Source organism: Schistocerca nitens, chromosome 1 (genome assembly GCF_023898315.1).
Source record: "Schistocerca nitens isolate TAMUIC-IGC-003100 chromosome 1, iqSchNite1.1, whole genome shotgun sequence".
Classification (NCBI taxonomy): Eukaryota; Metazoa; Arthropoda; class Insecta; order Orthoptera; family Acrididae; genus Schistocerca; species Schistocerca nitens.
Window position 1 is genome coordinate 537,433,014 of NC_064614.1, and position 14,508 is coordinate 537,447,521.

General features: G+C 38.5%; 1 protein-coding gene across 2 annotated transcripts in view; it reads left to right on the plus strand.

Annotated features, from left to right (window-relative positions):
* LOC126253574 (kelch domain-containing protein 4) overlaps positions 1-5,617 on the plus strand; it is a 43,336-nt gene extending 37,719 nt beyond the window's left edge. Inside the window, exons 8-9 of one of the 2 annotated variants that reach the window (XM_049955007.1) lie at positions 72-300; positions 5,319-5,617. In XM_049955007.1, coding sequence (XP_049810964.1) covers positions 72-300; positions 5,319-5,551 — 462 coding nt within the window. In that variant the 3' untranslated portion in view covers positions 5,552-5,617. Of the gene's footprint in view, positions 1-69; positions 301-5,318 lie in introns of both variants that reach the window. The other variant, XM_049955000.1, reaches the window with a different exon arrangement.
* The last annotated feature ends 8,891 nt before the right edge of the window (positions 5,618-14,508 follow it).

The window sequence follows — 14,508 nt, forward strand, 5'->3', positions numbered from 1 at the left end:
CCATTAATGTTCTGTGTAGTAATTCAAAGAAAAATCTGTACTTGTAAGTAATAATAATAATAATGTTTCAGGAATGCACTACTGTTGCTGATGATGGCGTTTTCAAAGTCACTATTGGGAAACCTGTGCCCTCTGTTCACAGTACAACAGAAGAAACAATTGTTAATGAAACTAACACTTTTTTTCCTTCGCCTAGAATTAATTGTGGGCTTGCCATTAAGCGAAGTGTGCTTTACTTGTACGGTGGCATGGTGGAAGATGGAGATAAGGAGTTTACATTGTCAGATTTTTACACCTTAGGTATGGTTAATATTTGCATGTTTTAACTTTTTTGTTAGCATTCATTTAAAAATTTGGTTGTAAAATTATGTTAGCTTTTCAATGTTGTTAGCTCAGTACACTCTGAGCTATGGGAACATCAGGGTGGATATTTTCATGAAGCTCCTGATAGTGCAAGCGCCACAATGCACAATGGATTCAAAACTCAAAAGGATGGAATCTACTAAACGATGCAGAAAGTCTACAGGGGTTCTGCTTTGTTGGAATCTCTTGTTTCAAGGTGAAGAAGACATTCGAGCCGGGCTAGGAATAAAAGGCAGTAAATACTGCCTGGACAACAGTCAACCAGGAAACATGTGTCTCGTATATATTTTGAACACTGGACTGAATATGTGGATCACAACAGAGACTCCCAGTATTTTAAAAATGACTGTGCCCAACATAATTATTGCCAATTTGAACACGTGGGAAGTATGCCCAGCTGCTTCCCAAACTGTTGACTGTTAGTCACAAGAACAACCAAGTGGTGATTGCAAATGAACTTACGGAAGGTGTGCAAACTGGACCTCTTTCTTGAAAATTGCTATAAAACATGAGTATTTGAGAACACACCCAAGACAAAATTTCAGTCAGCTGATATCATTACCCTCATCTATAGAAGGCAAGAATTAGCAATCAAAAATTGAAAACTGTGCTAATTGTCTTTTTCAAACCTAGTGTGTGGTTCATTATAAGACTCTATGCAAAGGGCAGTCACTCAATTTTGCCTAGTAAAGATGTGGGTGCTGGAAAGATTAAGAAAAATTATTATTATTTGAGATAGCTCTTTGCTCATTCCAAAATGGAGATTGCCATAACCTTGCAGGTAAACCACGACATGTCTTTCTGCGTGTCAGGGAGTTTCCGGCCAATTGCAGCTTGGTGATGCTATGCTAGCCTCCCTAATCTTGACCTGGTATATATACCAAAAGGGATTTACTTTGAAGTATTTTAGATGTTTGTAACAATATGTCACAAATCTGTGTGTGTAATTGCTTTACGTTCCAATACTTTCATATATGACACTGGATATTATTTTCACTTCTGGCGTTGTCTCCCCATTAAAAATAAAATACTGGGTTATGTTAACTAGTAAATGGTTTATTCCAATCATATTGCATGAGCATGTATTTGTTTAGGTGCAGAACAGTCCAAAGGCTTTCTGGGTGTGAAGAAACGCTACAAAAATTTGGGCTCCATTATTTACAACCTTCTGGATCTTCTGAACAGACAAAGGAAGCTTGGTTTGCAGTGATTAATGCTTGTAGAATTCACGTTTCTGCTGAGCAGTTACTTTGAAAAAGATTTTCATACACAAGCAGAAAATATATTCCATAATTTGACATCACTAATGCATATATCATGTGACACTTCTTAAATACTGGAATAACGTGCACCTTTTTTCCAATCACATGGATACTCTGTTGTTCTATCACCCTACAGTAGATTATTGCTAGAACAGGGACCAATTCTTCCCCATATTCAGTATAGAATGGAATAGATACAGCATCAGTTTCCATTGCCTTACGTCTGACAGATGTCTACAGCTGTTTATCATACCCATCCTCACTCAATTCTGTGTTGCATAAAAAATAGACTTTCCTGTCAGCTGTTTTATTTATTCTGCTATTCTTATGCATCTGCATGCATAGCAAAGCATTCGGTGTGGAAAATGCAAATTCAGTTCTCGCTGCTGTCAGGATTTTTCCTTGCTGCAAGGACTGGAACAGGCTCATGAACTGCATGAGAGCTAGTGGCTCCAATGTCTGGAAGCTTACTGCAGCTGTCAGAATGGTGTGCTGACCCCATCCACTCCATACATCCATACAGCATCTGAATGAGACTATTGCCAAATGACAAAATGGCAACGGGTCAGAATTGTATGGTCCTTGGGACTTATTGACGATTATTTTTTTTTTTTTTTTTTAAATTGACTTTCTACTGAAATTGATTTCTGAATTGTATGATTCCATGTAGACAGGTGTTCAGAGTAATCAAGAATTCACAAGAAAGCAGAAAAGTTTCCTGTATCCATCTTGTACTAGGATCACTGCCAGTTTCATCCCGTGAAAGTTACCTATGTTGAAAAGCACAGAAACAAATAACAGCAAGCAGTATTCACTCAAACTTTTGAGCACTAGCTCTTTTTCTAGCAATAGTACACACACACACACACACACACACACACACACACACACACACACACACACACATATATGCACACTGCCAAGTGTGTTGACACATTCATACACACAAGTGTGCACACACACCCAAATAGACACTGCTGAGTGTGCCCGTGGGTGTCTGTGTGGTGGAGTGTTTGAATGTGTGTACTATTGCTAGAAAAAGAGCTAGTGCGTGAAAGCTAGTATGAATGCTGTTTTTTATGTTTACCAGTGCTCCATGCACTATGGGCAAGTGGTTGCCTTTCCCTAATATTACATATTGCTCCAACAGGGAGTATCCTGTATTTTTACACTGTGTTGAAGAGAGTAGTACTAATTGTGAATTCATTGTGTTTGAATTCATTGACTGAGGCAGTATTACAGAGTACTCCCTAGTTATGAGTGTGCATGCTTTCAACTTGGTTTTTTTTAGAGAATTTTAGCTTGTGGAGATTACCCTTTATGGTTCTCAGAAGATGGAATCATCTTATTCTGAGTAATGTGACACTGGGAAACACTGAACTTCCATACTAGAAGGTCATAGTTCAAATTTTCATATGGCCATCCAGATTTAAATTTTCCATGTGTTCCCTAAATTGCTTAAGGGAAGTGCTGGGATTATTCCTCTGAAAAGGACATAGCTGATTTCCTTCTGGAAGTGTGCTTGTGCTCCAACTCTCATGGTTTTAAACAAATATTACAGAAACCAGGGAAAATATTAAAAATGGTCTACACAGATAGCAAAAATGAAAAGACAAGTAAAAGATCATTATATGGAAATTTCTTGCCTGTAGCAAGAGCAAAATCTTGGGTATAGGGTTCATCATCTTGTACCAGAGCAGTGCATATGCAAAGGCATTACCATTGTGGAACACAGTGTATCTGTTATCAGATATTTGTATCACAGGAAACAGTTACTTACATAAACTGTTCACTAAACTTTGTATTGGGAGCATGGCAGGAGGACCAATGAAACAATGGCATCCAAAAATGGGTACATATAATACCCCTAATGCAAGCTTATTTTCATAAAAGGCTGAGTAATGTAATATAAATGGCTGCTTCTTCCGTTCATGTCTTTTGTGAAACCATGATTGAAGGTACCATTGTACCAGGGCCACAGACTTTCAGGTTAGTGTATTTGTGAATTCTGTGAAAGTAATTCAGACAAAAAAAGTGTAGTTTCTATCTTTGTCACTTAAATGTGCTATGAAGTGTGACAGCCATCCAGGAGTCAGAGAATCTACCGTATTTACTCGAATGTAAGCCGCACTCGAATCTAAGCCGCACCTGAAAAATGAGACTCGAAATCAAGGAAAAGAAATTTACCCGAATCTAAGCTGCTCCTGAAATTTGAGACTCGAAATTCAAGGTGAGAGAAAAGTTTTAGACCACCCCTCCAAATCGAAACAAAGTTGGTCCATTGTAACGTGAAACACAATTGAGGTCGAATGGATGAAGATACAGCTACAGTAGTTTGGTTCGAGTCGTAAGCTTAACAGTTAAGCTTTACCAAGTAGCCATTGCTATGTGTCAGGCGCTCCATCCGTATTTATACGGGTACCCTTCCTTTTTCACGTGCTTCGTCTGGTTTGAATCGATTGCTTATTTTGCTTTGATCTGATAAGTGCCGTTCTCTTTGTTATAGGTGTTTACATCACTCTAAGCTGAAAATGCATTATTGTACTGTGTCATGCATTGTTTGTCGCATTCTGATAATGAGTGTTTACGGCCTGTCGCCGCTCACAGCGTGGCTTGCTTAGTGCACGCTACCGCCGTCTTACAATTTAAAAAAAAAAAAAAAAAAGAGGAATTGTCTCATTAGCGAAACAATGGCAAGAGACTGCTATTTGTTGTTACTTACACTGCTGCTTTCTCTGATAATGATCAACAAGAACCAAATAATAGCTGCGTATGATAGATGTTCTGAATGAGAGTTTAGCGAAAATTTTTCTCCGTTTGAAAATCTTTGCAGTCGCCTCTTTAGTACATTACATTCTGCACAGAAATTAGTCACCTTAGATTTAAAAATGTAGTCAGTTGCCGTGCTTCATTTCTGACTGTATCGCTATTCAGCATAAGAATAATATGAATATAAACATGACATGATATGTATATTAATCCATGTTTGCTGTTGTCTTGGTCTAGTTTCGGAGTTTATTAGGCAGACAGGATTTAAATGAGATAGCAGCAAAAACGAAAGAATACATGGCATAATGTTTACATTCTTCTACCTTTTCTTTTAATTTATTTACTGACGCAGAGGTTTTGGCGCCAGTATTTATCTTTGTGCCTGCAAAGCATACCTGTGTTGTGCTACATATATTTGACAGCAGAAGTTAGTTGTGGCGACACCTACCAACATTTTTCAGAACTTCCGCTTACTTTGCACACGATTCTAAGCCGCAGGCAGTTTTTTGGATTACAAAAACCGGAAAAAAAGTGCGGCTTAGATTTGAGTAAATATGGTAAGGCCATAATTTAGTGAAAATACCCTACACATAACGGCATGCCTACACGTAGGGTAACCTTACCTGCCATTTCACTGTTATATTCTTTACTAATCTTCTCTTTTGTGCTTGTTTGTCTGATGATTACACAGCCATTGCAATTAATGTACTAGATAAGTAACAGTATGAATGGTCCATGTAATGATTAGTTGATTGGAAAGCAGTTACAGATGATAGTACCATGATGTTCAGCAGTTATGATAAATGGAATGTTCTCTAACCTGTAAAATGTAAAAACTGATCCTTCAATCAATTTCAGAATATCATTTACATCATTTCATTGAATTAACTAGGATCATGATACATTTTCTTTCTAATTTTTCAGACCTCCATAAGCTGGATGAATGGAAAACCCTCATAGCAAGTGACTTAGCCACACAAGAATGGATTGCTTCAGACAGTGAATTGGATGAAAGTGATGATGATGATGAGGAGGAGGAGGAGGAGGAGGATGAAGATGAAGATGAGAATGATGAAGAGGAAGATGAAGAAGAGGGTACTGCCAGCAAAAAAACTGAAAGCAATGACGGAAATAATTTGAAAATGGAAACAGACTGACCAAGTTTTGTTGTTATTTAAAAACATTTTTTTTTTCAAATACATTATCACATATTTTCGAAAAGATATGTGGGAGGTCACTTTTATTCCCTTACACATCTGCACACCCAACCGAATGTGATGTTCCCATGTATGTAGATAATCCGTTAAAAAAAAAATAAGGATAAATACAATAAGTTTTATCGGAGTATGTGAAATGTTCATTGGTGGAAAAAATCAGTTCCTTGAAATTTTTCCCCACTACTTCAGGAATAAGGAAAAGTTGCTTAGAACTAAATCTACAGATCTGCACATTTGATGTTGTGACTGGCACTGTTTAGGGCAGGGATTCCCTGATGAAAGGGCAAGTAACATGCCAATCTTGATCACCAATCAATCCAACACTGACCCATAATTGGCTCCAGTTGTGCTTCTGTCCATCCCCAAGTAATCTATTACTATTTTATCTTATCACCAAATAGTAGAGCCACTGGGACATTGGCAGGCTCAGAAACAAAATTAAAAACATAAAACGTCAAAACGTAAAAAAAAAAATCTGACACCACACAGATCGACAGATTGATAGTCAAATCGTTTTGTGTAAATTTGTGAACAGTGATCAAGAGAGCCACAGAAATGGAAACACCTCAGCTCGTCACAATGAGACTGCCACGCCACATGAACAAAGTGACTGACTGTTACAAAACATTTTCATGCAAACACCAGTCCAGCTTACAAAGTGACATCGCCTCTTACTAGGTTTTCTCTTCTTCCACAGGATAACCACAGAATTTATGAACAGACTGTTTAACATCTGCATGATCCTATTGTTTTTGTAATGCCATGTAGCCTGATGATGAACCCCTCAAAACATGCCACACAATAAATAAATAATACATTAGTTAACAAATTTTGTGACTGGTCGTGGTTGTTAACAACCATTACATACTGACACCTTTTGATATGCTGAAAAAATCAGAAGGGGCACTTGTCTTCACATTTATGAGATTATTGTGTAGACTTTTGATCAGTGCTGTCAGATGATGTGGGACACCGAACACTGTGAGCACATGTTACAGCTTTTCCCGGACAACACAGTCAAAGGCTTTCCTATACTCAAGGAAGCAGATGGAAACAGGAACACAGAACTCTCTGAACTTCTCGATTAGCTGTACGTTGAGAACCTGTTCAAGAGTTCCTTTTCCTTCAACACATTTTTTTCCTTGGCCAGTTTTGGTTGAGAAAATGCAGAATTTGTAGTGGGGCATTGTGGAATAAGCCCACTTCAGCACCTATAGTTTCATGAAGTTCCTATAGGTGGTGACGCTATATGTAGGCTTCAGAATGAAATCTGTAATGGTGATTCGTTCCGATCAGAGAGCTGCCATTGAGTTTCTTTTGGCAGAAAACAGTAACATCACAGATAATCATAGGTGCTTCCAGAATGTCTACAGAGAACTGGCAGAGAACAAAAGCAGGGTGAGTTGTTGGGCAAGACATCTGTCATCATCACTGTAAGCTCACACAAACCTGTCCCATCTCCCACTTGACCACCAGCTGCACACAGGTGTGACTCCTGCAATATTGGAAAATGCGAACATTTTCATTCGAAGTAATCGACAGATCACAATCGGACAACTCGCTGCACAACTAGATGTCTGTGCTGATGGTGCTAATACACTCATCCACCATTTGGGTTCCTCGACCATAAAGAGCAATGTTGGACCATCTGTGTGGAATTGCTTGCACGTTACAGGGATGATGGTGACAATTTTTCGTCAAACATCATCACAAGCGATGAAACATGGGTTCATTTATTTGACCCAGAAACAAAATGACAATCCATGAAGTGGCACCACACCACATCTCCGAAGAAAAAGTTCAAACCATACCCTCGTGTAAAGTCATGGTGACAGTCTTCTGGGACTCTGAAGGGGTTATGCTGTTTGGTGTCCTCCCTCATGGTGCAAAAATCAACTCTGGAGTGTATTGTGCTATCCTTAGGAAACTGAATGACTTCAGCATATTCATCACCAAAAAAGTGCAAACGAACTTTTAACTAATTCCTGACAACGCAACAACTCAAACAAGTCTGCACACCCAAGAGCTCATAAGATACCATTGGACTATTTGCCCTCATCCATTGTACAGCATGGATCACGCACCTTCCGATTCCATCTGTTTGGTCCAGTGAATGATGCACTCCATGGGAAGCAGTATGTGGATGATAGGAAGGTTATTGATGCAGCAAGACGTTGGCTCTGACGTCAACTAGTAGAGTGGTAGTGTATGGGCTTACAGGCATTGCCGGTAAGGTAATGTAAGGTTGTCACATTGAACAGTGATTATGTTGAAAAATGGGGTTATGTAGCCAAAAGAGTTGGAAATAATATGGTGTATTGGAATATTGAATAAAACCAACCTGCTTTTAGAAAAGAAATCTGTTGCGTCACTTATTGAGTGCCCCTTGTATAAAAGTAATAGAAAATATTATTACAGCTTCTAGTATAAGTTTTACATCATTTTGTTTTGAAATAGTTTGGTATCGATATTATTTAATCAATAAAAAATGAATGGAAAAGCTCAAATTTACATCACTCATACTTGGAAAAAGTTGTCAATACCCAATGGCATCGGTAGTTACATAAGATACTGGACTTTATTATATCATGGGAGCCAACTGCCCCTCAGTGTTGTATCCTCACAGAGATTTTCTAATTTGATGATGAATGACTAGCTGTGAGGGGTACTAAGATGCAACATGTGAAGCCTTAAACCAGATCTTGCACTTCTTCCATTGTGCTACAAGTAAGGGACAAAGTTGGCTCATGCCAATGTGTTAATCACACTCCACCTGCTTGCGGGACTTCAAAATATACTTTAAAAAAAAAATTAACTTATTGGCATTTTAAGTAATTAAGGGACGTGTGTAACATGCATTTTAAAGTTTTGTGAGTTGGCACAACTCCTCCTCAAAATAGCAGGAAGGAGATTTTACTGTGTAAGTGGTAGGTTCATCATGAACACTACATGATCAACCGTCCATTTACAAGGCATAACAAAAATATATCAGCAGTCATTGAGAGGTTATTGGGGTGCCTTGAGTGACAACTTGAGGATGCAAACCCATGTCCAGAAATGTCTAATTATGCCAAAGAGCAACAAAGTTGGAGTCAAGAACACCTGTCACTAGGCCACCCTGAGTTGTTACATAGACCAAACTCCTTGCAATCATATTTTAATGAAAATTGATCCGAATCAAAGTAATTCATTTATGTTTGATTCTGGTAACCAGTTTCAGTCTAGAAGATCATCTTCAGACCAGGAGTTCCAGATAATGTGAGAATTCAGTTAACAGAGCTGTTGAGTAATACCTGCAGTTGCTACAGGTACCAGTAGGTAGTGCTCAGCAAGTCTGTGAACTGTCTCCGCACATCATGTACTGTGATTTCAACTGGTTTTTATAAAAACTGTAGTTCTACAATGATGTCAAAAACTATTTCCTTGCAGTTGTAGCTTACCCATTTTTACCTGTACAGATTTGCCCTTGCTAGGTTCACCTCCGTCAAAGCCAGCTGAAAGTTGGTGATAGGAATAATACTGTCAATAATGTAGTCCACACCAAAACCAAAGTACAAACACTTTACTTGCACTATGATATTGAATGAACTACTGTTTGTGGCCCTTTTAAGTCTCATCTATTTAAATTTAAATGAGTAACTACTTGGTCGATCTCCCATAATATTGCTCAAATAGAGTAATCTATCCATAATATAATAAATCACAAATTTTACATATGGCAAATAAACAATTGACACAGTAGTTGAATAAAACTTGCAAAGCACTGCCTTTCAGATCTAATAGTCATATCAGTATGAAAACTAAGTGCTCAGTAATTATCATTTGGAAAACACACTGTTCATGCTCCAGCATCACTGTTGGTGATAATCATTACTGAAGTTTAACACAGTTCACGTGAGAATAATTATACATTAACAGTCCAGTACACTTAAAACAGTCACTAAATTATTGAATAAACGCCCAGACATGAAATGTAGATAAAATGTGGTACATTTTCCAACTTGTAATCTCTATGAAATTGACTGCAGTATATTATCCTGTACTGGTAGACATAGACCTTTCTCATTTCACAACTCACCACTGACTAAATTGAAATAGCTTCCAAGTTTTCTGTTGTTTTGTACCAGATTTTCACAAACTACAGTTAAAAATTTACATTCTGAGTAACTTAACAATGGATGGAGATGTGTTTGAACATTAACTTTCACACACAGTAGTAATTTCTACTGAGTTACACCACCTATGTTCCTAAATATGATAAAGCGCTCAAAGTTTTATCAGTATCTTTTCACATCTTTTATATATTCATTTTAGCACATTTCTTCTGTTTGGAATATTTTGAACTGTAGGATTTTTATGAATGTTGGCTAACTATTTCAGTAAATTTTTTTTGTATTAGATCTCATCATGTGAATGTTGAGACAACCACCGTCTATCACGGACAGCCATTTAGTGTGTGGTCTAAACGTTCTCAGTTTATGATCCGTCAGCACCATCAGTGCAATGTTGCAAGCTGTTACACATTAAGAACAATGTGAGTTGGTTTGTTGCTGCAACTAAACCCAGTAGAAAGATCAACTCCTGTAGTATAATGAATAAGCCATACCCCATCATGTCATAATCTCAGTCCCCCTGTCAGGAAAGTTTCCATGTTTACAGGAGATGACGGTCAGGTCCTGAAAAGATGTCTGCAAAGATATATAATAGAGTTAAATACTCAGTCCAGAGGATAATGCACTTTACCCTCCAATGTAGTGAATTTTTGTAAAGCACAATGAAAGACTAAGATAAGTACAGTTTAGATAAAGTGGGTAGTGATAAAAATTAGTAAGAGGGGCAGTCAAATGACTAGGAGCCAAAACTATCAATTTCTGTTCTGTAGAACACAGTCAGCCGCTGACAGATCCGCAACCACACTCACTCCTGCTCTGACTGAAATCATTGGTCTACCAGGATAAGGTCATCAATTCACGTCATCACATCAGTAGTAATAGTTTGATGCGCAGGTGCAGATTGTCTTGCAGTTATGTGAACCCTTCCTGGCATCTCCTTTGCCACAGTGGACATGTGACAGTGAATGTTCTGTACACCAGCACCCTCAGCCACCAGAAAACAAACCACACCTCTCTTCTCTTTTGCTTGCCTCCATGTCAACAACTGGACAAACACACTAGATTAGTGCACCAAAAACCACTGTCATAACCCAACTACTGTGTGAATCTACAATGTGGCATTATGCTGTTCCCCTACCACAGTGGTGACAGTATCAAAATGCAACAAGTGTGGCCACCTACTGTGCGGTCTGTGAATTATGGTGAGTGTTCGGTTTTTATTTGATTTCCACAAATATGTTGAGATGTCATGAGAGTTAAATGACAACCAGTGAAAAGTTCACCTAATGGAATAACTTAAATGTATAAGACAGATTGATGACGGATATCGCCTGTTCTACAGAAAGAGTACCAAATTTTAGGACCACATTATTACAACCTATCTGTGGAGGAAAAATCTGGTGAATATTCATACCACCCATCTTTGTGAAAGAGGTAGTCCATATCGGATGACACTACTTAATGATCACTATTGTAGGGAGAATAAATTATGATAGTGTTGCAAGAAGTTTTCAATAACTTCAAACACAATTACATAATTGCTTTTAGGAACAAATTCCATATTCCTAGATTTCCAGAAAGTGTCTGACATGGTGTCCCACTCCAGACTACATCTACATGGATACTCTGCAAAGCACATTTAAGTGCCTGGCAGAGGATTCATTGAACCACCTTCACAATAGTCTATTATTCCAATCTCGTATAGTGCACAGAAAGAATGAACACCTATATCTTTCCATACAAGCTCTGATTTCCCTTATTTTATTGTGGTGATAGTTTCTCCTTATGTAGGTTGGTGTCAACAAAATATTTTTGCATTTGGAAGAGAAAGTTAGTGATTGGAATTTCGTGAGAAGATTCCGTTGCAACAAAAAACGCCTTTCTTTTAATGATGTCCAGCCCAAATCCAGTATCATTTCAGTGACACACTCTTCCATATTTCACGTTAATACAAAACATGCTGCCCTTCTTTGAACTTTTTCGATGTACTCTGTCAGTCCTATCTGGTAAGGATCCCACACCACGCAACAGGATTCTAAAAGAGGACAGACAAGCGTAGTGTAGGTAGTCTCCTTAGTAGATCTGTTACATTTTCTAAGTGTCCTGCCAATAAAACGCAGTCTTTTGTTAGCCTTCCCCACAACATTTTCTGTGTTCCTTCCAATTTAGGTTGTTCATAATTGTAATTCTTAAGTATTTAGTTGAATTTACAGCCTTTATATTTGATTGATTTATGGTGTAACTGAAGTTTAACGGATTCCTTTTAGCACTCATGTGGATGACCTCACACTGTTGACAAAGATCTGGGCATATGGATTAGATTCTGTGATATGTGAGTAATAGAACTGAGTATGTTGTCTTCAGTGGCAGGTGTTCATCAGAGAGAAGAGTGCTCAGGGAAGTGTGATACGGCTGCTCTTATTTTCTGTATTCATGAATGAATTGGTGGACAGAGTGAGCAGCAATTTACATCTGTTTACTGATGAATCTTCATTAACTCAAGTGGGAATCCCTGGAGGGAGGCACTAGTGAGGAAATTTAGAGAACCTGCATTTCAGAATGTCTCTATTGCTGCCAACATACATTTTGTGGAAGGATCATAGAGATGAGAGAAATTAGTGTTCATATGGAGGCTTATAGACACTGATTTTTCCCTCACTCTATTTGTAAGTGGAACAGGAAAGGAAATGACTAGTAATAATGCATGATACTGTCTGCCACGTATTGTACGGTGGCTTGAAAAGATGTAGGAACTTACTCTTCACATTGTCTAAAAGAAGCATTTGAAAAATGAAGACGAGAAATCATATTTTAGCTCGTTGCAAAGGAACATTTGGCGGAATGTAGAGAAAATTCATTTCCCTAATTTCACATACCCAGAACTTATAAGAGAGGTTACATATCCAGACTAAAAGCTTCTCAATACAAATAACTTCTACACAGTAATAGAAATATGCATACTAAGTACCTATCAACAGAACTACTTTAAAAAACAAACTTCTTTCATTAGAGGCTTGTTTGTCACTGTGTTCATACTGAGGAGAAGAATTAGGGGCTACTGACATATCACTCAAGATACATACCATAAATCAAACGTTCCAGCTAACTGCTTATTAAGCAATATGAACAGTCTTATGTGTGGGGCCAGCAGAGAAGAAAATCCTTATTCAGTTAATGTAGAAAAATTTACATAAGCTGAAGTATCATTCTGAATGGTTGTCTAGTAGCAACCGTTTTCAACTCTGGAGTACCTTTCCCGGGTTGTTAATATGAATATCCAGAACGTACTGTATGGTAGCAAATGAGTGCACATTACCATATGTGTAGTCATACGAAAGAAGTAAATTCAGTCTTTGAATACACAAATTTGGAACAGTGCAGTCACAGTGTCATCTCTGGAATAGACTTGTGTCTTCCCATTTGTTACACATACCCAGAAGCTGTATACTCCAAAGTGAAAGATAAGGCTGTCTATATAATACAGCAAACAGATTTTTTTAGATTAAGAGAAAAAAATGACCATCACAGTTTCTGTGATAATTAAGAATAACAAGGACATACATCATCCAAGGCCACAAGTATTCACAGTAAGTAAGTCTAGTAAAATTTACAGTTCAGAATAACTGCTTGGTAGAAAATTGCTTCCTTGGGCTGTAAGAATAAGCAACACAACCATCTATGATAAAAGTAGCAGTAAAGAGTCACAGAATTACTGCAGTGCATTACTGTGTTTACAATCTGACATGACACAATTTTGGTGCCTGCTGTGGGAGCTACTTGACAGCTGACATCATCACCAGAGCACTGCTCACTGTCTATATCACAAGCACCTTGCAGCAAACCAGCAATGACAGTGTTAAGGCAGCAGTGTGTTTTTGTTAAATACTGTCAGTAGCAGCCAAACAAATGGTCACCAAGATGTTGTTTGTACATGGCCATGTATCTACCAGTACAATGAGCCAGAGTCCACAATAACAAGATGACTGCCACATACTGTGCGTTCGAGCAGTTGGCCGGATCTTCCATCTGTCCAGAAAACACTGGGCAGCAGCAGTCCATCACCAACTGCCACATGACGAGACGCAAGGTTCAGAGCTTCGCCTGGCTAGTGCTATGGCAGTAGCCTGTCGTGTTAACCAAGCTACAGCACCCTTATCACTAGCTGCCTGAAAGTCAGTATCAGCAGCATCTGGCATAGCATTACTTCAACCAGTGCCATTTTTCAGAATAAGCGCAGCAGCACAAACTCATTTTGTGTGAGCCAGAGGTCGATGCCTGATGACATCGGTGCTGTGTGGATGCCTACCCATCTTTAGCAGATCTACGCGAGATCCTGTGGATAATATAGAGTTCAGCCCACCTGTTGGCTCTTGTTGATTGGTTTACATTCTCCATGGCTGCCATTTTAAAACACAACACCTGGATAGGAAGCAGTGATGCCATTATGATGGCAGAAATGGTCCCCACACTTCCAGTAACACTCATACTAATCCTGCCCCGCACATGTGGTGACAGAAGTGGAATGGCTCAAGTGGTGACACGGCCTGTACTCTTCTGACACGTTTTACATTTTGTGTCAGAATAGTGCAGCTTGCCCATGGAAATAATACCCGATCTCAGCATTACTAAGAATAAAGAACAGCGATTGCAGTGGGTGTGTAAAGGCAGTCTTCATTAGAAGGGCGCACATGAGTGCCGATTGGAAGGAAGGAAGATCAGGGTTTAGTGTCCATTTGACAACAAGGTCATTAGAGATAGAGGAAAAGTTCACATTAGGGAAGGAAA